Below are 25,798 nucleotides of genomic sequence, written 5' to 3'. Positions count from 1 at the left end.
GGAGAGCACTTTCAGCTGGGGAAATGAGGAGGTGGGGAAGAAGGAAAAAGGTGGAAAATCAAGGAAATCTTCCAGAAGAAACTGGTTTCAAAGCTGGGATCAACAAGTAGTAATGAGGGGGAAGAGGAAAGTCCCTGAAAAATAGGATGGACAAACCCTCAGAGATGAAATAACATTTGGCTGGAATGGGAACATGAGAAAGAGAAAGAGGGCTTTGCTGCTATTGCTGGTCTTATCATCTACACACCTATCCAGGTGGGCTCAAAAACTTACCATGAATCCATTCTTGCCTCCATCTCGGCAATGAAAGAGGCTATTACTGGCCTGGAAAAGGAAGAGGCCACTTTCACTGTGGAAGTCGTAGGAGGTGATACCAAACACACCGAGACGCTTCCGCTCCCTCAGGAGCTCTTCTTCCCGAGAGTACATACCATGGTGCGGGGTAGCCTGAATGCACACAGATGGAATAAAAATCCAGTGAGACCTTGGTAGAATAACAGTGTCTGCAGCTTGTGACTCTACTACTGGCCTCTGTCCCTTAATGGAGATGAACCACAGGAAGCCAAAATGAGTCTGAACTCCTCGATATAAAACCCCACCACAACCAAAAACATTCTGACATAAAAACAAAGTCAGGACTCCCTGATCATGGGGGCAAGCAATCCATCTCTTGGATAATGCCCAATGTATGCTCTTTCATCAGACCCATCACTAATCTTAACCGCTTAAGAGACAAAGAGGTTGCCATAGAGGAAAGTATGAGAATGATAATAATAACCAGAATTTACATGCCACTTTAAGATTCATAGTGCATTTAGCAATTATTATATCCTTTGTTCCTCACAATAACCCTGGGAAGGAGGTACTATTATTATCAGTTTTATAGATGGAGAAAAATGAGGCAGACAGAGATGAAGCCTTGCCCAGCCTCTCCAGAGCCCAGGATGGGGACTGACAAAGCAGAAGCCTGATTTTATATTTTGGCTCTTCTCTCACCTATAGCTAGGATCAGAGGAAAGTTACTTAAGCTCCCTAGGCCTCAGTTTCTTCATCTGCCAAAGAGGAATAATGACTCTAGTACTTCCGTCATGTGGCTATTGGGAAGCTCAAATAAGAGAATAAATGTCAGGGGATTTGCAAACTTCAGAGTTCTATATAAATATTAGTTATTGACACAAAAAAAAAAATGTTGTGCAAGGTTTGGGGGAAGGAAGAGCCATCAAGGACAGAAAAGCTGGCCTCTGAGTCAGACTTAAGGAAGGGAAAGAAGGGCATCTGGAGTCCAGGAAAAGGGTATAGCCAAAGCAACAAAGAAGAAGATTCATGAATGTGAAGAGTGGCCCAGGTGCAGCGAGTGCAGAGGAGGCTTTGTCAGATGAGGCTGGAACAAGCAGGAAGGGTCAGACTGGAGGCGTTATCTGGGAAGGCAGAGCCTGTTTCAGTTGTCAGGAGAGAGGCAGCCGCTGAGATGTATGCTGCAGGGGCCGGCCTGCAAGTGGGCACAAGAAGCTTCTGCAGCAGGCCACACCACTCTTCCCATGGAGGTTCTTCCTTGCGCTAAAAATAAGACACCAACACTCCACCCCAAAACACTCTCTTTCTGTTTGGCAAAAGCAAAACCCCAATCAAATTCAGAACTATTTCCTTCTCAGGAAACATAGGCCAATAATTATCAGCCAGCCTCAATAAAAAGGACTTCAACACCCCTTTCCCTCAATCCCCTGGTATTGCATTTAAAAGAAGTAGCTATTTCTGATCAAGAATTTTTATCTGTGGCAAAAGGGCACATAGTGGGGAAGGAAAGTTTCACCATCTTCCACCTGGCTTAAATTGACTATGGCAATTTAAGGGACCACATAGTCCAAATTCCCATAATGCCACTCAATGAGGAGTCGTCTAGCCCACATCCCTGAGGACTTCCACTGAGGAGCCCAAGACTGCACTCTGCTTGCACTGTGAGGAAAGATTTCCTGACAAGGTTAAATCACCCTCTTTGAAACTTCTACTTGGTGCTCCTTCATACAAGTCTAATCCCTCTTTCAGATACACCTTGGCTCCAGTCCTCAGATGACAATAACCAGAGACCCTTCACCACCATGCATGCCTTCCTCGAGACTCTCTCCAGCTTATTAACATCCTTCCCACAGTGCAGCACTCGCCTTAGTACGGTGCTCCAGATGGGCTGTCATCAGGGAAGACTATAACAGGACTCTCAACCTTTTGAACCCAATGCCCCTTAATGCAGTCTAAGATGACACTGACTTTCATGAGGCCATCTTAGGGTGCTGATAAGGTATGGGCTTGGAATCTCCTAAGATATCCAGCTCTTTTTCAGATGGATGTTCATTCAATTTGACCCCACATTCTAAGCCTCATAGATCTCTGCAGGTTCTGTAATCCAATATACTAGTTTCCCTTCCTGGTTTAGTGTCTCCTATGAATGTGATAAACATGCTACCCATGTTTTTATCCACATCAGGGAGAAAGATAGGAAGGTATCACAAATTTCTTCAGTACAGCCCTGGGGACTTCTTTCTAAAGGAACATCAAACTATTAATAATTACTCAATGGATCACACCACTCAATCAGGTCCAAATTCATTTATATTATACTCACCATATCTCTATCTTGTCTCCAAGAATAAAATTTTTCTTGGTAGCAGAGAATTATAAACAAAGTGAATGCCTGATGACTAAGGAAAGGTTAAAAAATTGGGGAGTGGGGCAGCAAAGTAGTGCAATGGATAGAACACCAGCCCTGAATTCAGGAGGACCTGAGTTGAAATTTGGCCTCAGACACTTAAAACTTCCTAGCTGTGTGACCCTGGGCAAGTCACTTAACCCCAACTGCCATAGCAAAAAAAAAAAAAAAATTGGGGAGTGAAGTAATGAAATATTAATGAGTTCTAAAAAATAACAAAAAAGAACTCAAAGACATGTGGGAAGAAGTATATGGACTGATTGAAAATAAATTACACAAAACCAGAAAAATATACTATAACATTAAACAAAGCAAATGGAAAAATCAAAACACTAAATTTGAATCTGTTAATTTGAATGACCTCAAAGAGAAATCAAGATACTGCATATCCCTCTCTTTCCTGTAGAGGAAGGGACCTATGGATGTGGAATATTACGCATAATGTCAGACAGTTTATGTACTGATTGGTTTTACTAAACAGTTTTGCTCTGTCTTTAAAAATAATTGTAAGAGGGGGGCAGCTAGGTGGTGCAGTGGACAGAGCACCAGCCCTGAAGTCAAGGAGGACCTGAGTTCAAATCTGGCCTCAGATACTTAGCACTTTCTAACTGTATGATCTTGGGCAAGTCACTTAACCCCAATTGCCTCAACCAAAAAAAAAAAAAAAAGTTGTAAAAGGCTAGAAAGGTGACTTTCTAGATAAGGAAGGAAAGAGGAATGAATTGAGAAACAAAAGTAATATAAAAAACAGAAGCTATCAAAAAAAAAAAAAAAAACCACTCTAACAACAACCTAAAAAAAGAATAGAATGAGGGATGTTATTGAATATTTTGTTAAAATCTAGTTAAAATTCTCCTCATTCACCAGGTTAGTAAACTTGTGAAAAAGGAAATTAGGCAGTTTTGTTTAAGTACCTTTCAAGGATACTTGTATAATAAGTATCATTTGACAAGATGACAGCCTAAAGTCTTCCCCACAGATACATGGCATCCTAAAGTGCTGGCATTAGAAGGGCTCTTAAAAAGACCACGTTGTACAACCTGTTCATTTTGAAATGGGGAAGCTGACATGAGTATTCCTTGCCTAATAGGCTAGGACTTTATTAGTAACTGGTAGGTAGTATTACTGCCATAATTCAACTTTAGCCTCTCCCTTTCCAGCCAAGCTCGGTTCAAATAGATGCAAAGCTGATGATCTTCTGTTAGCAGTCTGAGCGGAGCGTAGACGAACCTCCCTCTTCCAGCCAAACAGGCCCTCCCAGATGGCCAGGCAGATTGTGCCTTGGCCAGGTCTAGGGTGGCACAGGAAGCGTGCCATCTCACCTGAAAATGATCCAGCATCTGTTTCCATGATAACAGCAGCAGGGCCTCTTTGCGTACCTTTTTGGGAATTTCTGAGTAAAGGAGAGAATTCTCACGGCTGCCATAAGGCATCCCTAGGGAAACAAAAAAGAAATCCATGGCACCAGGCCCTGGGAAAAGCTATGACTTCTCAAAGACACCGACCCAGAAATGGGGAGGTGTGGTTAGACAATAGTTGCTGTGAAAAAGATCTGGGGGCTTTAGTAGCCTCAAGTAGTCTCAACAATGTAACACGGTAGTCAAAATAAGTAACGTGATCTTGGGCTACACTAAGAGCTTATTATTCAGCAAGGTATATAACAATATAAATGGAAAAAACAACAACAAAACAATACTGGGCCAAATGTGCCCCCTCCCCCAGAAAGGGATATGAACTATCACTTTACCCCAGTCTTTGCAGAGGTGGAGGACTATTGATATGGAACACGACATTTCAGTATTAGGTTTTTTCGATGTGTCAGCCTATTTTGAGAAACTGGGTCTATCTCTGGAATAAATTAGAAAATGTAAGTGCTGTAAAAACAAGGGAGCAGAGAAGTAGCAGCCAGGATGATGAAGGAAATGTAACCAGGCCATCTGAGGACTGACTAAAGGAACTAAAGATATTTAACCTGAGAAAGAGAAGATTTATGGAAGGCAAGGTTAGTATATGAAGAATAGCAACAGAGAAGAGGCTTACGCTCATTCTACTTAGCCCCACAAGGAGGAAGTTTCAGAAAGTTAGCTTTTGGGTCCCTATTGGGGAAAACTTCCTAAACAATGATAACAACTCTAAAGCAGAACAAGCTGCCTTGGAAAGTGCTCAATAATGGGAGCCAGGTAATCAGACAGTTACTTTGTAGGGATGTTGCTGAGGCAATTCCTATCCAGATAGGGGCTGGCCAGATGTCCTTTGAAGTTCCAGCCAGGGACAAACACAAGGAAATGCTGACAGTCCCAGTCTAATGCAATACACATTTATGGTTATTGATGGCCTGGAGATTTATCCCAATGTCTTGGTAGAGGAGGAGGAAGCAATGGCAGCAAAATTCTGAGGTGGAGGGATGCAAGTTGGGAGTCGTTGGCCAGGGCCCCTCCAGTAATTAGAGACTCCAATGTAATCAGTCATGGAGCTCTAGCTTGTAGCCACAAGCCCATCTGGAGAAGGCAAATCTAGAGGACTCATGAAGTGACCACCAGCTGTCTGGTTTGAAATGCTGCTAGCAGCAACCCTGTTTCCTGGATCAGCCTGGCTGCCTTTCTAACAAAGGGAAGATGCAGGGCTACAGGGTCCTTATAGGTCACTTACATCCAAACAAGGAATATCTTCTCCCAGGGCCTCAAATATTCTGGCTCTTCACATTAGATTTCCAAGAGTTCAATAAGCACCAGCATCTCCTCCTCCACAGAATCCTTTCCTGTCTCTGCTGTACCCCGACTCTTTCAATTTAAGACTCTCAGAGCTACAATGGACCTTAGCAAGCCATCAAGTCCAATCCTCTCATTCTATAAATTAGGAATCTCAAGCCAAAGAGCTCAAATGATCTGCCTAAGGTCACACAGGCAGTATGTAGCCCAGACAAATCTTGAACCCAGACCCTTCAGTTCCAAGCCTAGAGCTCTCTCCCATACAGAAAATCCTTCTAATTACCAGGCCCAGCCTCCCAAGTAACACTGTAGTTTTCAGGACACCAGAGGAACACTTGGAGCTCACCAAGCAAATGAGACAAGCAATCTTGCCCCAGGCTCTTCTGAGGGCACCATCTGGTTCCTGGCCTTGATCTAGGAAGGAGTAAGGACTCTGTCCGCCTGTCATGACTCATTGGGGGATCCCAATACCTTGCCAACTATGTTATCCAAGATAATCTTTCTTCAAAGTCACTACAATCTTTGCCTGGTAACCAAGGGAAGAGAGGTGACCCAGAGAAAAGAAGCTCAGATTGAGAGTCAGAAAACCTGGGATCTAGGTCTGGCTCTCCTACACCTGCACTGAAATTTGATGACTTGGTCTCTCAAAGAGGATGGCCACATCCACTCTTCCTACCTCAAGGGGATTCTGTATGGAAAGTCCTTGTAAATCTGCAGTTGCCTAGGAAGGAGAGCCATTATTAGGAAGGTTATAGCAATGGCCCCCTAAGGATACAAAAAGGGACCGGGCAAAGTGGAATTAGCTCTGGGCTCAAAGACCTGAGATTTTAGTTCTAGCTCTGCCACTCACTCACAGATCTTGGGAAAGTACCTAAGCATTGGGGACTCATTATTTCCTCAACTATAAAAAAATGAATAAAGGGGTTGGACTAGAAAAACTCTAATCTCCCCATGTCTTCCAGATCTGATATTTTACTATATGTAATCCCATTGGTAAGGGGAAAAACGAATCTGCAAGTTACAGACTGGACAATCTCCTAGAAGCCTCCTCTTTTGGGAAAGCAGGATATGCTTTGGCCCAAGGTATGCTGTGACCAAGGCAATGACTCAGGGGGATGGCTCCAGCCAACTAGTGATTAAAATAAAAAGTTTCTCATATATACAGCTCAGTCCTATATCACCTGACCATCATAAAAACAGATGGGGACTGCTGCACACTCTATTCCCCTTCCTCCTCAGCACCCACCAAAAGACTGATTTCTTTCCCCCTTTACGGTTCCAAAATTGTTTACAGATGGCATCAGGCTAGGCAGGATCAGAGCTTGCATTCCCCTGGCAGAGCCAATGGTCACTTCCAACTCATAATAAGGCTGAAAGAAGTTTGCAAAGGAGGAAGGCAAAGTATGAATACAAAACTAGGGGTCCAGATGATCTTAACGGGCTAGAATAATAAGCTGAATCTAACAAGACAAAGTTTAATAGTGATAACTATATTAATGCAACTGATTTTACTGAAGTAACATGAAGGTAACATTTCAATACTTAAAAAAAATTTGAAAAAACCTGGAGTTTGGGTCAATAAAATCAGCCACAGAAATACAAGATGAGGAAGCAGGGCCAGGAACAGTTTATGTGAAATGGATCTGGGGGTTTTAGTGGACTGTTGGCTTGATGTAAGTCAAGAATGTGATACAACAGCTACAAAAGTTCGTTTTATGATATGAGATTGCATTAAAAGAAGCAGTGTCCAGAACCAGGGAGGTAAAAGCCCAACTGTCCTCTATATTGAATAGGCCATAGCTATGATGCAGTCTTTCTCAAAGCATGGCATCCAGAATGGAAAGCAAGAAGGATAAGATCTAGAGAAAGGTAAGAATGGTGAGATGACAAGAGACTGTGTTAGCTGAAGGAACTGAGGATGTTTAGCCAAGAAAAGAGAAAAAGTAGAAGGAAACATGATTGCTGGGTTCACATATTTGCAGATCTGCCATGAAAAAGAGTAGAACTAGGAACAAAGAGGGTAAGCTGCAATTTCAGAGAGGAAGATCTAGGTTTAACATATGGAAAAACTTTTCAACAGTTCAAGCTGTTCAAAAGTGGACTGAGCTGCCTGGGAAGGGAATCAGTTCCAGATCACGTGATGTCTTGAAGTAGAACCTAAATTACTGCTTTCTGGGAAGAATATAAGAGATTCTTGTTTAGATACCAGCTGGACCAAATGACAATGAAGCCCCTTCTGGTTCTATTAGTCTCATTCTATAATTATTTTAATCTGATTTCACTTGGACAAAGTGTTGGACTGTACTAATTAGAATCCCTAACAGTTAGCCTAATTATGTAAAAAAAATTGTATTTCAGAGGGGTTTTATTTTTTCTTCCAACCAGCAAGAGTGATTAGACTTTTAAGAATCAAAGATTTAATAAACAGATTTATTTCCTGCCAACTCTCTGCAAGAAATCAACCTGATCAAAAGCCCTCAAGCATACTGGCAATGGATGACATAGCAAAGATGACATGCAGGTGGGGAGGCCTATGTATACATAGGGAGACCATGTAGTGCTGACTGTGAATTGAGCCTTGGACCAATCACAAGACTTAGGTTATGCCTCAATCTTGCCACTTGTTAGACTATAACCTTAAGGAAGTTAGCTTACTCATTTCCTCCTCAGTAAAACAGGCCCCATAATACTACCAACCTCACAGAGTTGTTATGTGCAAAATATTGTTACTGCTTTTGTTGTTGTTGTTAGGGTAAGAGAAAGGGTGTGGAAGCCTGGCTTACCGAGGTAATAAAGCCGGTGAGAGTGAGGGCCTGACTCATCTGTCTTCTGGACAAATTGGAAGTCATGTGGGGCCTTGTTCACTATCATGCCTGAATACTTCCTGCTGCTGTGAATGATGTCCCGGAGCCCATCCCACGAATGCTTCTCCACTTGGAAGGGCGAGGAGGGGTCCTCCATCTCCACCACATCAGGCCTCTCAGGCAGGACATCCACAGTGGTCATCCTTTCTTCCCCCTCAGAGATGAGTGAGAAACTACATGGAAGATGGTGGGGGTTAAAAAAAAAGGGAGGGAGGGAGATGAAAAGGGTGTTATAAGCAGAAGCATGGCAGCCCATAAGACCCTCTGAGATTCTGCTCACTGAAGCCAGTTCCTACCAGTCAACCCAGTAAAAATCTTTATAAAGATAACCCAATGAAACTAAAAGTGATAACATTTAGTAAATGGGAAGACCAAAATACTCTCAAGCCTTTTATCAGTACCCAAACCACTTCATCACTAATACCCACCAGTAGCTCCAGCATCCTGAAAGGCAGAAAGCCAAAATCTCCATCTCCAGTTCAGTTCAACAAGTATTAATAAAATATGTACTACACAGAAAGCCCTATATTTGACACTGTGAAAAAGGTACTTTAAACTCCTTGAGGATAGGGTTAAATAAGAATTTAAAATATAAACTATCATCCAAGAAACAATGAGATGGGGTAAAGAAAAGTACGACAAAGGACTCTAGAAAAATTTAAGGAAGCTCAGATGAGTAAAAATGAAGGGGGGGAAAAAAGGAAAACAAGAATTTTTAGAGGAAAAGAGGCCCTTTAAAGCCCTGTTAGTGGATTTGTGAATGGGTTCAACCACTCTAGAAAACAATCTGGAACTTTAGCCTCAAAATCACTAAACTGCTACATATCCTTTAACCCAAAGATACAACTATCAGGCCTCAAAAATATCAAGGAAAAAGGACAAAGAACATATAAAAATACAAGAATATTTAATAACAGCCTTTTGTGACAATAAAGAACTTTAAACTAAAGGGCTGCCTATTATTTGGGGAATAACTGAAAAAAATCATAAAATATCAATGTAACAGAATATTACTCAATCATAATAAATGATTAAACAGATGATCAAGCAAACCTGGAAAGACTAGTATGAATCAATACAGAGCAAAGTAAGCAGAACCCAGATAACAATGTATATAATAACAATTACAGTATAAAGATGAACTACGAGTAACTGAAGAACTCTACTTACTGCAATAATCAATTAAGATTCCAAAGGATCAGTGATGAAGCAAAATATTGAACTCTTGACAAAGAAGTGATACGTCAAGGTAGAGAATGAGAGAGACATTTCTGGACATGCCCCACATAAAGATCTATTTTGTTTCTCTGTGAATATTTGCTAAAATGAGGTTTTTTTTCTTTTTCAGTTGGAGGGGAGGTGGTGATAGGTTGCCTTCTCCCCCCCCCCCCAAAAAAAAAGGTCACTGAAACATGTTTTAAAAAATACATACAAAAGAACAGAAAGAAAGCCAGGAAAAAGATAGGTAAAATAGTTTTGAAAGTTACATGTTGAATTTGTTATATACTTGGAAGGAAAGGTAGGCCAGACAGGATGATTTTCAATTTTCCATGCAATTATTTTTATTCCTTTTTATATATGGAAATGCTCATTTTGTTGCAGTTCAGAAAAAAAATTTTTAATAAAATTTAAGGAGGGAGAAATCATTGTCAGCGGAGGTAGGGAAGGATGTGGGGGAAAGAAATTAGGGAAGGCTTCGCTGAGGAGGCAACTTCAGTTTAGCTTCAAAAGAAAAACCCAGCAACAGTGATGAGGAAGAAGTATGATAACAACTTGTGGACATAGGAGATGGTAAAACAATTAGTCATTCTGTTAGTTGGAATGTAGAGCAGATGAAAGGTTAATGAAGGTTATACTGCAACATATCTAACATATATAGGACTGCTTGCCATCTAGGGGAGGGGGTGGAGGGAGGGAGGGGAAAAATCGGAACAGAGACGAGTACAAGGGATAATGTTGTAAAAAAATTGCCCTGGCATGGATTCTGTCGATATAAAGTTATTATTAAATGAAATAAAATAAAATATTAAAAAAAAAAAAAAGGTTAACGAAGGTTTAAAAAAGATTGAAACCAAACTTCAGAGAGCCTTTAAAGTCAGACTAAGGAGAATGGATTTTGTCCTCCTGGCAGTAGAAAGCCAATGAGGGGAGAAGCATGGGTAGCCCCATGAATTTGCAAGGCTATTTTCACAAGTCACAGAATCTTGGAGTGGAAAAGACCCTTGAGGTCAGCTGATCCAATTAGAGCCTGAATCACCTCTAGGCCACCTCCCCCAAATGGGCATCTAGCTCTGCTTGAATATCTCCAGGAATAAATGGAAAACTTGCACTCACATAAAATAACTCTGTCCAATTTCTAAGAGCTTTTGTTGTCAGAGTATCCTTCCTTATACTGAACCAAAAATGTGTTCTGTTCCTCATTACTCTTAGTTGGGGGTTCTGGTAAACTGGATCACTTATAGCAGTGTTGAGATTTACAAATATCTGTCTATTCAGAGGGGAAGAATAAAAAGAAGGAATTTGTTTTACTCTCCAGGGGAAATGTCATGACCAAAGCATATGGTAGCAGCAGTGTGGCAGCTAACCACTGGGCACTTGGGAGCTAGAGCTGCTTCCCTAAGTGGGAGGAAGAGTCCGGTGTCCACTGAAGCAATGCTGAGTTACCGCCTTATCCTGCTTTACTAGCTGTTACTGCACATTTTCCTGTAACCCTAAACACCCACAGAGAACCACCAGGGTCACTTTTTAAAGGACAAGGTGTCTCTTGCAAGGTATTATGCCAGTGTCAAAGGTATAGAGGTCACAGCTTGATTCTGAATTCTATGACTCAATTTCATAAACAAAGCCTGTAAAATTCTGTGCAGTTTAGTGAGAGCGCAGAAATATAAGAAAATAATATCACTGTCAAACTCTTTCCTCTGCCTACAACTAATGTATCGGGAGCCTGATAGTTGCTCTGAGAGCAAACCTTGGATTTTTCAGTTCCTCTGAAAGAAGAGTTTCTATTACTGAAGACTGTTCATTTGCAGGGAAGAACATTTGGAGCTCCAAAAGAAAACAATATTTCGACCCTGTTGACAGCTATTACATGCCTGGCAAGATAGGAGTAAAAAAGAAAAATAAAAAGCGGACTTATGTTGATCATCACCCGCTTAAATTTTTATTTCCATTTGCCAGAACCTTCCCTTAAATATACAGCAAGGAAGTGTTTCCCATTTAAAGGAGAACTTGTCTGGACTGGAACCCTCACAACTGCTCTCATTAAGCTGTGAATTTCTCATTACAGGAGGCGTTAGTTCAAGCAGAGGCTAGACAGCCATTCTTCTACCGTTTCCCCAACCAGTCAATAGCAAATTTTTACAATGTACAAAGTTATCACCAAAAGTCCTTCCTTCTTCAAATGGTCTTTCTCTTGTCATCCTGCTCCTTTCAGTCCCATCCTCTGTGGTCATGCCCATAAAATATGGGTATGTTCTCTAGTCTGGATTAGAAGGGTAGTTTGCAACTCATTCTCCGGTCTCCACTTGCCACCCTCACTTTCAAGTCTCCCATTCATTTCTCAGTTCCTCATAATCAGGTTTCTGACTCACCTGCAATGATTTCCCTCAAGGGCCTCCAAGGACTCAACTGCTAAACCCAGAGAGCTTTGCTCAGTCTTCTGCAGCTTCTGACTTCTTGACTACCTTCTCCTTCCTGGATTCCATTCCATTGTTCTCCAGATGTCTCCACCTACAGTCTGTCTAACCATCCAATCTTAAGAGTCCCAGTGCAAGGTATTTCATCGCTGGTTCCCCACACCCCATTGGCACGAGAGCTTCCTAGAGCTCTGCCCTGGGCGTTCTTTTCTCACTCAACACTCTGGCGTTTACAGATTTCTTAAGCCAGGGGTTCAAATAGCTTCTTCAAGCAGATGACTTCCAATTTTCTAGTCACAAGCCTCCATCCTTCTATCATCAACAGCCTTCTTGATAACTCTCTTAAGTTTAAAATGTCCAAAGTAGAAGTCACGATGCTCTCTGACCCCCAACTATCCTACTCCTTCTCTAAATATCCATCTTCAGCACACTTTCAACCTTTCAGTCACCCAGGTCTGAGACCTAGACTCTTTCTTCCTGGATTCTCCAATCCCTCACCTCCACGTCACCTCATCACCATCAATCGCCAAATCTTAGTGAGTTTAGCTCCCAAATCCATTTCCTTCTCTCCCCTTGCCTAGCTACCACCTTAACAAAATGGTGCAGGATAAATGGATAAATAGCAAGCTTGTCCTAACGTCAGGGAGTGGAGGTTCAAATTCCACCTCTGCATTCTACTTCTATGAGCACTGTAAGTCACTCAAATCAGTGGGCCTCAATTTGTTCATCAGGAAAATAAGGATAATACCACCAATTGTGCAACCCAAATAAGATAATGTACATAAAGTGTACACTTAAATTTATAGTTACAAATGTCCGAGACTACCATAACACCCCCACAATTAGCCTCCTTGCTTCTAGTCTCTCCCTTCTTTAGTCAATCCCCCCCCCCAAAAAAGGGTAAAAGTCTTCCTAAGGCAGAAATCTGACCATGATTCCTTTTTCAGAAATCTTTAGTGCCTGTCTACCTCGAAGGCTAGTGGATTAATGCCTTGATCTGGCATTTAATGCCTTTTCCCAACCTGGCTCCCATTACCTTTCCAGCTGTATTTCATACCTACCATTCTTCATAAACTAGATGTTTCCACCAAACTAGATCACTGGTTTCTTCTCAAATCTGAACCTCCATGCATCTGCTCAAGACAGTCTTCAAATCAAATCAAATTCTCTATTTATCTCCACTGCTCAGAATGTCTTTAAGATTTATTGCAGATGCCACCTAAAGGCTCCATGAATCCTTTTCTCCTCCCCAAGACGGTCAGTGCTCCCTACTTAATTCTGCTTGTATCTCTAAGACAAAAGCTTTTTAACAGCACAGCATTACATATACATTTTTATATCTGTGTTCTGTGAGAGTGTTTTGAGAAGTCACTATTTAACACCTGTCAAACTGAACTGAAAAAAGAAATACTGGGATATGAATCTAAGGTCTCCAAATTAAATTCCTATATTCTTTTCTTTAAACCACACTACAGACATTCCTTTAAAATTCATGGATCATAAATTCAATCAAAGCTGGAAGAAAGCTTGAAGACCACTCTTTCTATAGATTGAGTAAACTGAAGATGGGAAAGATTAAACAGCTGACCCAGAATCAGGGCTAGGAAGCATTCGGCTCTGGGCTCCTAGTTCTTGTTGCACAGCCCTGCTCCAGGTCACTTCCCTCTCTACTGCCATCTCTTCTCAGCTCCCATTTTTGAAATGGGGATGGAGCAGGGTAGGAACATATGGAGGAAGATTTCTCACTGATTTTGACATCCTATTTTACTGATCAAGCATTTTAAAATATTGTATTTCATTTGTATAGAGCACTACATCATTTGGGCCTCATACCAACATGAACTGCTATCTTTACTTTACAGAGACAGAAACTCAGTCCAAAGCAGGGAAGTCCAACACAAGATTTAGACAATAAACACTGTAAATGCCTACTATATAAAAGTACTGTACTTGGGCCTGGGGATACAAATACAAAATAAAAAAGCTCCCAACTCCCAGAAACTTACATTCTATTAGAAGGATATGGACAGTCCATAAACATTTATTAAACACTGCTTAGTACCAGGCACTGTGCTAAGTGCTGGTGCTACAAAGAAAAGCAAAAAGTTCCTAGTGGGGAAGTATTATGCAAACAACTAAGTACATATAAGTACATATAAGATAAGTACATATCCTAGACAGGATAAATAGGAAATTATTAACAGAAGAAAGGTACTAGCATTAAAATGAACTGGGAAAGGCTTCTTGGAGAAGTTGAGATTTTAGCTGGGATTTGATGGAAGTCAGAGAAGCCAGAAGGTAGAGATGAGGGTACAGCATGGAAAGAGATAAGAACATAAAATATAATTTCAGGACAGTGACAAATGGGAGATGATCAAGAAAGCCTTCCTGAGGACGGTAGCACTAAGCCGTGAAGGAAACTATGGATTGTAAAAGGCAGAGGGGAAGATAGAATGAATTCTAGAACAAGGAGAGGCAGTCTGTGTAAGGCCCATATTTGAGAGGTAGAACACTATGTACAAAGAAAAGCAAGAAGATCAGTCTGGCTACACCAAAGAACAGGAGAAGCTGGAAAGGTAGGCTGGTGCCAAGTTGTGAAGAACTTTAAATGCCCAGAGAAATTTGTATTTGATCCTAGAGGTAAAAATACATGGAAATGACCGAGATGATTTCTTATATATACAGGATTAAAGCAGAAGGCAGGAAAGTCTCTGATCTTATTCCCATTTCTTATTCCATTGTTTTGGCAACAATTCAGAAAAAAGAAACACGGGAACACTGAAACTGGAAGGACCCCTCGTGATCAGTTGGTCTAATTCTATAGGAGAGGAAACTGAGGCCCCCAAAGTGAAGATTTTTGCCCACTATCACTTAGATAGTGAGCAGCAGAACCAAGGTTTGAACTCATGTCTTGAGATTCCAAATACAATGAAATGATCCTTCCACCACACATGTGTCAAGATTTGCTAAAGCATCTGTCTACCCCAGGTTTACCTTTCACTTTTAGCTTAGCTGCAATGTTCTCCAAGAATTAGCCCCTGCCGGCTTTCCTGGCCCCAATCCCAATCATAAATATAGAAGGAAAAGCATCATCAACCCTCAATAATGAAGCCTAGATTCTATCCTCTAAACACATTGACTAAAAAGCCACAAACTTAAGCATATGAAAGAGAGAAAATATACTTTTGAGTCAGACTCCTGCAGATGGAACATGGAATGAAACCACAGTCAAGAAGCCAACGAAGAACGTGATGAGACATCTGGCAAAACTTCCAGGAACCTTCAAAGATGATGCCAGATGTCCCAGCCAGCCAGCCCCGCTCTCTCATCCAGAAAGGGTTGATCTGGCAAAGCAACATATGCCTTGCCTTCCAAAAAGCAAAAGATTTTTTTAAAGTCAACCCCCTCCTCTTCCCCCAGAAATACAGCATGAAGCTGTAGGTAAGTGGACAATTGTACCTTTAAGAACAGGTCTCTAATAGCTTCTCTCCACACCCATCCCCAGAAAGCCTCCTTCAGCTCACAATTCAGAGAGTTTGCACAGCTTGAGGAATTCAAGCAGATTCCGGTCAAACTAAAGTACAATTCCACCTACACATTCTTTCAACCAATCACAGAAGTCCCTTCAAAGATGTTGATGTCATCAAACAAATAACCTCACCCCACTCGAGAAAGTAATTTCTAAGGTCAGGTCAGATTTCAGGGGCCTCCAGCTATCTGGGCCCTTTTATAGCCCAACCCTCACCGATTAGAGCATCCACTCAACTTCTCAGAACTTCCTTTTAAAGAGCAAAGGTGAGCTCTGTACATGAGCAAAGAAGAAGTGTGGATTATTATCATTGGCTCTAATTCACTGAATATTCAAAACAGCAGAGGAAGAAGGGAGAGAAAGGGAAGTCCAGCAGGTTGTTCATTATCTTCCTGGGTGTGCAAGGTATTATCTGGCCTCAGAATCCTAGATGGGGTGTGCCTCACATTGGAGGTTGGCAATGAAATTCCAAAAGGAGAGTCCCAGGAACAAAGTTCCATTGCTACAGATTCCCCCAAACCCAAGACGGACCAAACACACCTAGGAAAAAACTTTTGTCTATCTACTGCTAATAAAAACTGTTCCTCTGTTCCTGCCACCTAATTTAGCCCTCAGAAAATTATTTTTAGTCTACAATAATAATGAGACATAAAGTATTTAAAGAACAGACCAATCAATATCCCCAGTTGATCTCCCAAAAGTACCTGTACCGGGAACTCATCCAGTCTTCACACTGAACAAGTAGATAATCCTTTTCATTTTTTAAGGACCAGAATTGTGATTTTTTTGTTTGTTTGGAAGAAGGAATTTCTGGTGAATACTCCCGATGCAGAGTGATGGCTGCTCTGCAACACAGAGTCTTAGAAAATTGCTGGAGTGCTGCAGAGCTGAGTAAGGCCACATAGCCAAGATATGTTGGGGGACGAGCCTTGAATGTAGGTCTTCCTGACTGTGACCTGTCCTTTTAGCTATAAGCAGAGCTAGGTATGGCTCAACTTCTTTGCCCTCCGGCTGCAGCGCTGGAATGGGCCTTAGAAGGGGCTTCCACACACATCCCACATCAAATCTTTCCCTCTCCTCTCCTTCCAAACCTACTTTAGGAAGTAGGAAGCAACATGATAATCACAAATCTCAAGCAGGAACTGGACAATATTAGCACTGAAACTCCAGGAAGCTAATGGAAATCACAAAAGCTTTGGAGTCAGGAGAACTGGTTCTGCCATCAAGTACCTCATTTGCTCACTTTACATCTCTGTTCCCTCATATGAAAAATTTAGGAATTGGACAAGATGATCTCAAAGGTTCCTGGTAGCCCTCAGAGTTTGCATCTTTTGACCAGTGTCAAATGCTTCAACAGGGTGGACACTGAGACAGAAAGAGCTCCATGGAGCAACATTCACTGCTTTCTCGCCAAAGTTCAGTTTGGGTTTGCTCAGCACTGGGAGGAGGATGTTAAGAGTTTGAATTCTAGAAGGTTCTGTGACATCCAGGTCAAATGTACCGCGCATTCCATTCATTGTGCCTCGTGCACAACAGGCACCCCGTGAATATGTGTTGAACTGAATTGTGCAATTTCCACAAAAAGTCTGGGGCTGGTCTGATGAAGATGGCCACGGCCAGTGAGGACCAATAACCAGCTTCCCCTTACCAAGGAGTGATTTAGCAAGCATTTCTTAAGCACCTACCTCTTTAGTGCCTGAGATGCAAACACAAAATAGGATCGTCTTTGCCCTCTCAGAGTTTACCTAATCCTTGGTCTGAGCCAGATTACAGCCACAGAAACACAGGCCCATAGATTGAGGGCTGGTGGGACCTCAGAAGTCATACAGTCCAAATTCCTTCATTTGGCCAGAACTAGGCCAGTGGAGGAGCAAATTAGGTCAGCTAGCTAAGATGGGGATACTATGAGGGTACACCCAGATGGCCTCTTTCTCCCTTTTTACTCCATTGCCTCCAACCCTTGAATATATTTTGATTTTTTTTTGCAATCTGATCCAGGAGAAGGACCTATGTTCTGTGTCCAGGTCCACTGCCCCTTAACCATATGACTGTCACTAGCAATTTCCTTTTCCCTGGGGGAGGGGGAGGTCTAGTTTCCTCATCTGTATCCCAGGGGATAAGGGGTAAGAATAAGAGGGATCCTCAAATCCCCTCCAGCTTTGACAATCAGTGACATTCACAGACAAAGGGGCTAGTTACCTTCTCCAACTTCCAGTGGTCTTGCTTTCCAGGCGTAACCTCTTTACCTTCCGCATTAACTACTCAACAGGCTTCTGGTAGTATGGGAACCTAGAAAATCAAGGGGTCAGGTGTCAGGGGGACAACAATGCCAGGAATGGCACTGAGAACTTCTCCATGTCTTTTGTTTCCAAGAGCTCATTTCAGGCCAATTTCTGAGCCAATGAAAGTCGGAAAGATTTTCTATGCCTGAAATACTATAAAACTGCCAAAATAAGGACACTAAACAGAAAATAAGCATCTTTTCTCTGTGCAGTTTTCCCAACCTCACATGAGTCTGGGGTAGCAGGGAGTTGGAGAAGCCCTTCTTGGGTTAAGAGGGAAACAAGGCTGCCTGATTTAGAGAAGAATCAAAGCAAAGGACAGCATTCCATTGTCATTGCAGGATTAGATCAGAGTGAGGAAAAGACCCCAGGGAGCACCTGTATCATCTCTGCAACAGTTTCCCCAAGTGGTTGCCTCCTGAGGCAGCCTCAGCTCATTCTGGGGCAGTTTTCTTTGTTATGGTGTTTTTCCTTATGTAAATCAAAGCTGTCACCAAGAGTAAAACATGACTGAAAGTGATTGAACACCACAATCTGCTGTTTACTAACTGCATAATCGGACAAATCACAACTTTCCTGGGCCCACTTTAAAAACAAAACAAAACAATCTCTACAAAGTTCTCTTTTGATTCAAACCAATGAAGAATTATTAAGCATTTATATGCAAGATTCTGGGGATAATACAATGCCAGAATGAAAAGCAGTCTCCTGTCCTCTGGGAACTTACAATAATAATAATTTTATGTAGTGTTTTTAAGTTTACAAAACACTTTACACAAACTATATTATTTGACACAGATAAGTATATAAGTGATAATCTGGGGAGGAAAAAGAGTTGCAGTTTTGAATCCTATGAAGCACCTCCAAATCACCCCAACAAGTGAACGAGGCAGAAACATGCAAACTTCCCTAGCTATTGAAGCCTCAAATAATTCATAACAAACCTTCTAAAACATCCAGATATGTTTTACTACAACTACAGTCAGGGCCCCAGATTTTGATTAACTAAATCTGTCAATAACTGGGCAGACTTGGCCAACGTGATAACGATCTGATCTCCTCTCTGGAATTCTCTGTATTCCTGGAGTCTCATCTGTTACTTTCCACCTGAAAAATTCCTCCAACTCTGAGTAGCCATTTCCTCCGGTTCAACTTGGAAATGACATTTTCAACTGTCTTGATTCACCCAGAAGCCACTTGGGAGTTTTATCAAACTATTCCCAACAAACTACAGAATAAAAGACTTGTGAAATATAAGTCACAGCACCTACAAAAAGCAAGTTTCCTGTTTTTGAAAAAGGTGACTCCTTCACAATCTAAGTAAGACATCAATGAACAGCTGAGACAAGAAGTACCAGCCAGAGATGCTGGGGGACAGGAAAGATGAAAATCCTAGAGCAACTAAGAGTTAAGTGGCCCTCCCATCTAGAACTTGAAGGTTCAGTTTCTTTATAAAAGAGATGAGATGATCTCTAAAACCCTCCTAAGCTCTAAATTGTAACATTGTAATAGGATCACAGACCTAGAGCTGGAAGGGACCCCGGAAGCTATTTAGTCCAACCCCCTTATTATATAAATGAGAATTTTGAGACCTGAAGAGGTTAAGCTCAAGGTCATAAATGAAATGAGAATGGAAGGTACTATGATTCCAGGGGAACCTAGGTGTCATAGTGAATACAATGCTGGGCTTTCAGTGAGGAAGACTCATAATCATGAGTTCAAATCCAGCCTCAGACACCTACCTACCTACTAGCTGTGTGAGCCTAGGCAAGTCATTTAACCATGTTTGCCTGTTTCACCCGGATAAGGAAATGGCCAACTACGCAGGTATCTTTGCTGAGAACCTTTAGAGCAAGCACAATTAAACTTCAGAGCAAGTGCTTTTTCCATTGTATCCCACTGCCCCTCTTAGTGCTGTTGTTATCTATGGGCAGCAAGGTGGTTCCATGGTTAGACTGCTAAGCCTGGAGTCAGGAAGATTCTTCCCGAGTGCAAATCCAGCCTTACACACTGAGCTGGGAGCCCTGGGCTGCTGCTTCACCCTGTTTGCCTCAGTTTCCTCATCTGTCAAATAAGCTGGAGAAGGAAATGACAACCCCCTCCAAGGCGCCTGCCTTCTTCATTCTACCACATCGCCCCGAACCTTAACCACAGAAGAGAAACAGAACAAGAGGAAGACCAAAAGTGTCGCAGGTTCGGGAATCCGCTGAGCTCGCTGGAGCGCCGCTCTCTCTGGGTCATGCCTGGAAGGGCTACAGGGAGCACTCGAGGAAGGGAAACTGAAAGGAAGACCCAGCGCGGGGCAAAGCTCAGGTAGGGCAGGCGACTGAGGGCCCCGAGGAAGAGAAGGGTCAGGAGGCTGCGATGCTGGACCGGACTGAGGAAGGAGGGAGGCTCCACAGGGATGATGATGGGGACAGTGATAACAGCGGCCATTTCTCTGATCTGATCTCGACAGCCCAGCCGGGCAAGAGCTCCTATCATCTCCATTTTGAGGAAGAAACTAGCTCTGTCCGGAGCCCCACAGCCAGATGGCCCCGGGACCTGAGAGCAGGGCCTGCAGGAGGCGGAGAGGGAGAGTCCCTGGGGGAAAAGATCCTGGGAATGGAGACCAAGGGGGGAGCCCTGGAGATCAGGGACAAGGGCCGCACGAGAAAGGTTGTGTGTCCCCCACGCGGCGGCGAGGGGAGGGGGGCAGCCCTGCTGTAGAGCACCGGGGGGAGGCGGGGAGGGGTGGGTGTCATCCACGGGAGCGCCAATTCGCCAGGAGATTGAGGGAGGCTCCCTCGGAGAGGTCAGATTCATTCTCGGAGGGCGAAGCGGAGGGGAGCGCGGAGGCACAAGGGAGACAGAGGGATGGCCACACACACAGGGAGGGGTCGTCCGTCCTGGGGTGACTCAGAGGGGCAGGGTCACTCACACTCGGGGAGGGGCCTTACGCTCGGGGGCCGGAGAGCTCACATACCGAGAGGACACGCACGCGGCGGGGAAAGGGGGAGAAAGGGAACACGGACAAATTGAGCCCCTCGTGGAAGGAAAGGCGGGCAGACACTCCCCGAGGGGAGGCCGGGTCGGGCCGGGCCGGGCGGGAAGGGAAAAGGGAAGGGAGGGGAGGTGGGGCCGGTCAGCTCCTCACCGCGGCGGGGCGGGGTCGGGGTCTCGGGCTCCGGCAAGGGCTGGGGGGGTGGCCTGACGGCTCGTCACTCACACCCGCGGCTTCATGGCCCCGGCGAGCGGCCCCGGAAACGGCCGCGGAGGGCGGAGAGGGGAAGGTGGCGGACACGGGGAAACCCGGCGGCTCCGGACCTTTCACCCGGAAGTGGATCCTCTGAGGCGGGGACATGGGTCCGGGAGGGAGGGGGTACCGCACAACCGCCCGGATGTGACCGATGTAGTCAAGGGGAGGAGCGAGAGAGAAAAAAAGAGCCAATTGGATGATCCTCAGCGAGAAATAGAAAAGTATTCTAGCGAACTGAGCACTAGCCCCTGAACACTGATTAAAGGATCATCAGAAGCCCCGGGTTACTCAGGCTGTTGATAGCCTAGTGGTTAGTGCAGTGTTTACCGTGTCTACTCGCTAATCTGCGAAGTTGCGGTTCGAATCTTTGCTAGTACCTCCCTTTTTTTTTATTATGTCAGTTTTTAAAACAGGGTTGAAATTCACGAGTCTCATATCTATTTATTAGAGTAATATTATCTAAATAAAAAGTGAAAGTATTTTAGAAATCAGAATCCGACTCCTTATTGTTTCCAAAAGCAAAGGTGTTTCCGCCCGGGATCGAACCGAGGACCTTTCGCGTGTGAGGCGAACGTGATAACCGCTACACTACGGAAACCGACATGTAAACTTCTTTTAGAAAGTCTTAGGAAGGCGAGCCTTCCGGTGCTCCCTTTTGAATTGGTCCCCTCTACTGCAACCGAATTATCTGAGTTCTGACCAAAGGACACGTGTGCACAGAGCTCTACCCGAGGAGGGGCTCACACACATACGAACACACACATGGAATAAGGAGCAATGGCCTGTGCGCCAAACGCTGGTTTGTGCACACACACGAACACAGATCATCCTAGATCAGAATTATTTAAACTTTTTCTGTTTGGGAATCCAAGTAAACTTTTTCTTGGGCGGAAAGCCCAAATATAAAAATAAATATAAAAATCTAACATTTACTGATGGCAAATCATCAAGAAATTTATGTTAAAACAATTCTTTGGGATACAAAGAATTTTACTATTTCTGAAAGACGAAAGCAAATTGGCATACTAATCAGATGGAAAAGCTGATTTTTACATAAGGAGTTAAATTCTGGCCAAGTATTTGATTTTTTTTTTTTTTTTTACTGTTGCCAAATTTTTCGTGACTCCTACATTTAGTTGCCTTATACGGATCTCGACCCCTAGTTTAAGAAGCTTTGTTCTAGAGAAGAGTGGAACTTAGCCTTTATCTTGAGGAGAAAAGGAGAAAAAAAAGTGAAAATTGCCATCCAAAGAAATGAATCTTTCGGGGTGAAATAAAAGGACTGGAAATGCAGTCTCCTGGATTCTCTGCTCCCCTGCGTCTCCCTAGCCTTGACTTTCCTCATCTGTAACGATGGAAATTATCTTTGAACGAGCTCCCTCCCAGAACCGCTGAGAAAAGTGCTTCATTCACTCAGTCAGTCACTCAATAAACACCTACTAAGTGCCAGGCGTCGCGCTAAACTCTGGGGTTACCAAGAAAGGCAAAGGCAGTCTCTGTTCTCCAGGAGTTTATCCTCTACTAGAGACACACGTACGTAGGTAAGTCCACAGAAGACAAGAGGCAGAATAAGTGAGAGGCATCTGTACCTTTGGGCAAGGGGGTGAGGTCTGAGCCGAGCCTTGAAGGAAGCCAGGAAAACCAAGTCGGAGGAAGCACTGCCAGCCTGGGCAAAGCTACAGAGTAGAGAATTGGAGTGTCCTGGGTAATAATAGGGTGTAAGAAGATGTAGCTGGACTCTAGAATAAGTAAGAGATATGAAGTATAAGAAGACTTGGAAAGACTGGAAGGAACCAGGTGATAAAGGATTTTAAAAGTCAAAAAGAGGAGTTTTTAATAGGATCCTGGAAGTAATAGGGAGCCATTGAAGTTTAGTGAGCAGGAGTGTGTGTGGGGGGAGGGGGGAAATCACTTTAGAAGCTGAATGGAGGATGAAAGGGAGTGGGGAGAGATTTGAATATAATAAAAGTGAGAGATGCTTGAGGGACTGAAGTAGAGTCAAGTCTGGGTGAGTAGAAGGAGCAGAAAATGAAGATGAGACGAGACTCGGCAGTGGATTGGATATGCGAGGTGAGCGGGAGGAGTCTTCACTAAGATTGTAAGACTGGGCAACAGGGAGGATGGCGGTGTCCTTCACAGTAATAGGGAAACTGAGAAGAGGGAAGGGTTTGGAGGGAAAGATGAGTTAAGCTTTTGAGATTTTGGGGGGACAATTGGTTGCAAATATTCAGGAAGCAGTTGATGAATCTGGAGATCAGAAGAAAGATTGGCCCTGAATATAAAAATCTGAGAATCACCTGCATAGAGATTTCTGAATTCAAACCTTGGGAGCTGATGAGATCACCAGGTGAGTTAGGATAAAGTGAAAAGTGAAAAGACCCGGGTGAGAATGTTAGGGTTCTCTGAAGATTATACCCCCACTCCCACCATCCCACTTCCCCACACCATCATCACCAGAGAGCAATGTCAAAAGAATCTAGGATAGAGGAAATATCTGGAGCTCCGATTCATTGGTCTTCCATCCTCTAATCTCTCCTCTCTCCAGTCCATCTTCTGCACAGCTGCCAAACTGATACTCTTAAAATGTAGACCTAGCTATATTATCCCTGTCCTTCTTGTTCAAAAATCTTCAATAACCCATTATTTCTTGGATAAAATATAAACTTTTCAGCTGGATATTCAAAACTCCCTAAAGTGTCAAACTGCATACCTTTGATCCAGCAGTGTCTCTACTGCATCTGTATCCCAAAGAGATCATTAAAAAAGGGAAAAGGACCCACATGTGCAAACATGTTTGCATAGGCTCTTTTTGTGGTAACAAAGAATTGGAAATTGAGTGGATGCTCACCAATTGAAGAATGCCTGCATAAGTTATGGTATATGAATGTAATAAAATATTTTTGTTAAGAAATATAAGAATATAATAAGAAATATAAAAGAAGGAAATGATAAACAGGCTGATTTCAGAAAATCCTAAAAGACTTACATGAACTCAGTGAATTGAGAAGAGCCAGGAAAACATTGTACACAGCAACAGCAAGATTATGTGATGATCAACTAAAATAGACTTAACTCTTCTCTTCTCAGCAATTCAATGATCCAAGGCAATTCCAATAAGCTTTGGATGGAAAATGCTATCTTCATCCAGAGGAAGAACTATGGAGATCGAATGTAAATTGAAACATACTGTTTCTTTCTTTCTTCTGATCATTCCCTTTAGTTTTGATTTTTCTCTCCCAACATGACTCATAAAGAAATATGCAAAAAATTAATGTACATGTATAACTAAAAAAAATTTTTAACAAAAACCCTTTACAATTTGATTTTGCCCTAACATTTCTTTTATTTCATATGACTCATTAAATCAAGTACAACTCAATTCTATTTAACATGCATTTATTTTTTTAATATAGCTTTTTATTTACAAGATATATGCATGGGTAATTTTTCAGTATTGACAATTACAAAACTTTTTGTTCCAACTTTTCCTCTCCTTCCCCCCATCCTCTCCCCCAGATGGCAAGTTGACCAATATATTTAACATGCATTTATTAAGCATTTACTATATATCCTGAAGGCTGCTGATCCTGAGGTTCACTCATTCAATTTTATTCATGAAAGTTGACATACTAATTGTTCCCTACACATAATAATCTTGATACCTTTGCACAGATGGTTTCTTATGTTTGGGATGCATCCATTCCCTACTGAGAAGAAACCATTCCAATAATTCCTACTGTTATCCCCAAATGTCACATAGGAAAGGGGAAAAGTGAAGACCAGAAGGCAGAAACACCACTCCCTCCAACCTTATTCTTTCTTTCATTCTGTATCTATTTCTCTCTCGCTGCTCCCTTTTTCTCTGTCTCTGTCTCTCTCGAGGGAGTCTCTTTCTTTCTCTGTATCTCTGTCTCTCCCTTTTTATCTCCCTCTTTTTCTCCCCCTCTTTCTCTGCCTGCCTATCTGTCTGAATTACTTTGTATTCTTTTTTAAATTTCCTTATCTGTGTATATGTATCCACTCTAATCCTTGAGAACAGATACTGTTTCTGTTTCTTGTTTCTTGTTTTTGGTTTCTTTTTTGGTTTTTATATCCTCAGGATCAGCTACTAGGCACATAGCAGGAGCTTAATTAATGTTGAATCAAATTGAATTGATCTTGATATAAAGAATTTAAAGCCCCCAGATTCCTATAACCTGGGTTTGTAAAATGAAGGGGCTTTTTAGTCTGTTTCCACCTTCCCATTTCCACTAGGTGGGAGTAGAAGAGCAGATTTGGAAAGCAGATACTTCCATTGGCCCTACTCTTTTCCTGACTTCCCTGAACCCCTCTCTTCTTCCCAACCCCCACTCCTACATCAAAATCTTCCCTTTTTCTCCCCAGGGCTCTTTTTGACTCCATTCTCTTTTTCTTCTAGCTTTCCCCCTTTCCTCCTTTCACAACTGGTCCTTTTATTGATCCCCTGGAAGGTCCAATTAAGGAAAGGATCGGGGAGGGCAAAAATAGAAACTCAGTTAACATTATAAATTTATATACAACTGGAAAAGAGTTTAAAAGACCATCAGAGAGACTTAACCTGAATGGATTTCAAAGGGTCCCTGAATTTATACTGAAATTAACATTTCCTTGAATTATTTTTAATCAAATTTGTGTATTTGTTTTTGACATTTACTTTTATAAGATTTTTATTTCCATTTTTTCCCTCTCTCCCTCCTCTCTCCCTTCTCCACAGCAAACAATCTGATATAGGTTATACATGTACATCATGTTAAACAGACTTAAGTCATGTTGTGAAAGAAGAATCGGCAAAATTGAAGAACCATGAGAAAGAAAAAAACAAC

The 25,798-nt window shown here is 42.5% G+C and overlaps 1 protein-coding gene and 1 non-coding gene across 6 annotated transcripts in view; both read right to left on the bottom strand.

Annotated features, from left to right (window-relative positions):
* Positions 1–21,051, bottom strand: part of DPP9 (dipeptidyl peptidase 9) — a 48,266-nt gene extending 27,215 nt beyond the window's left edge. For 2 of the 5 annotated variants that reach the window (XM_051971841.1, XM_051971843.1), the window contains exons 1-5: positions 20,856–21,049; positions 17,637–17,726; positions 8,193–8,446; positions 4,024–4,136; positions 274–447 (exon numbers count right to left, since the gene is read on the bottom strand). In XM_051971841.1, the coding sequence (XP_051827801.1) occupies positions 274–447; positions 4,024–4,136; positions 8,193–8,446; positions 17,637–17,692 (597 nt within the window). In that variant the 5' untranslated portion in view covers positions 17,693–17,726; positions 20,856–21,049. Of the gene's footprint in view, positions 1–273; positions 448–4,023; positions 4,137–8,192; positions 8,447–17,636; positions 17,727–20,855 lie in introns of those variants that run through there. The other 3 variants (XR_007949561.1, XM_051971842.1, XM_051971844.1) reach the window with 3 other exon arrangements.
* A 431-nt stretch (positions 21,052–21,482) lies between these two features.
* Positions 21,483–21,555, bottom strand: TRNAV-CAC (transfer RNA valine (anticodon CAC)). Its single transcript has one exon. It is a non-coding gene; the product is annotated as a tRNA-Val (tRNA).
* Positions 21,556–25,798: the final 4,243 nt, after the last annotated feature.

The sequence above is a fragment of the Antechinus flavipes genome, chromosome 1, assembly GCF_016432865.1.
Source record: "Antechinus flavipes isolate AdamAnt ecotype Samford, QLD, Australia chromosome 1, AdamAnt_v2, whole genome shotgun sequence".
Lineage (NCBI taxonomy): Eukaryota > Metazoa > Chordata > Mammalia > Dasyuromorphia > Dasyuridae > Antechinus > Antechinus flavipes.
Note: the sequence above shows the minus strand (reverse complement) of the source record. Positions and strands in the feature narration are given on the sequence as shown.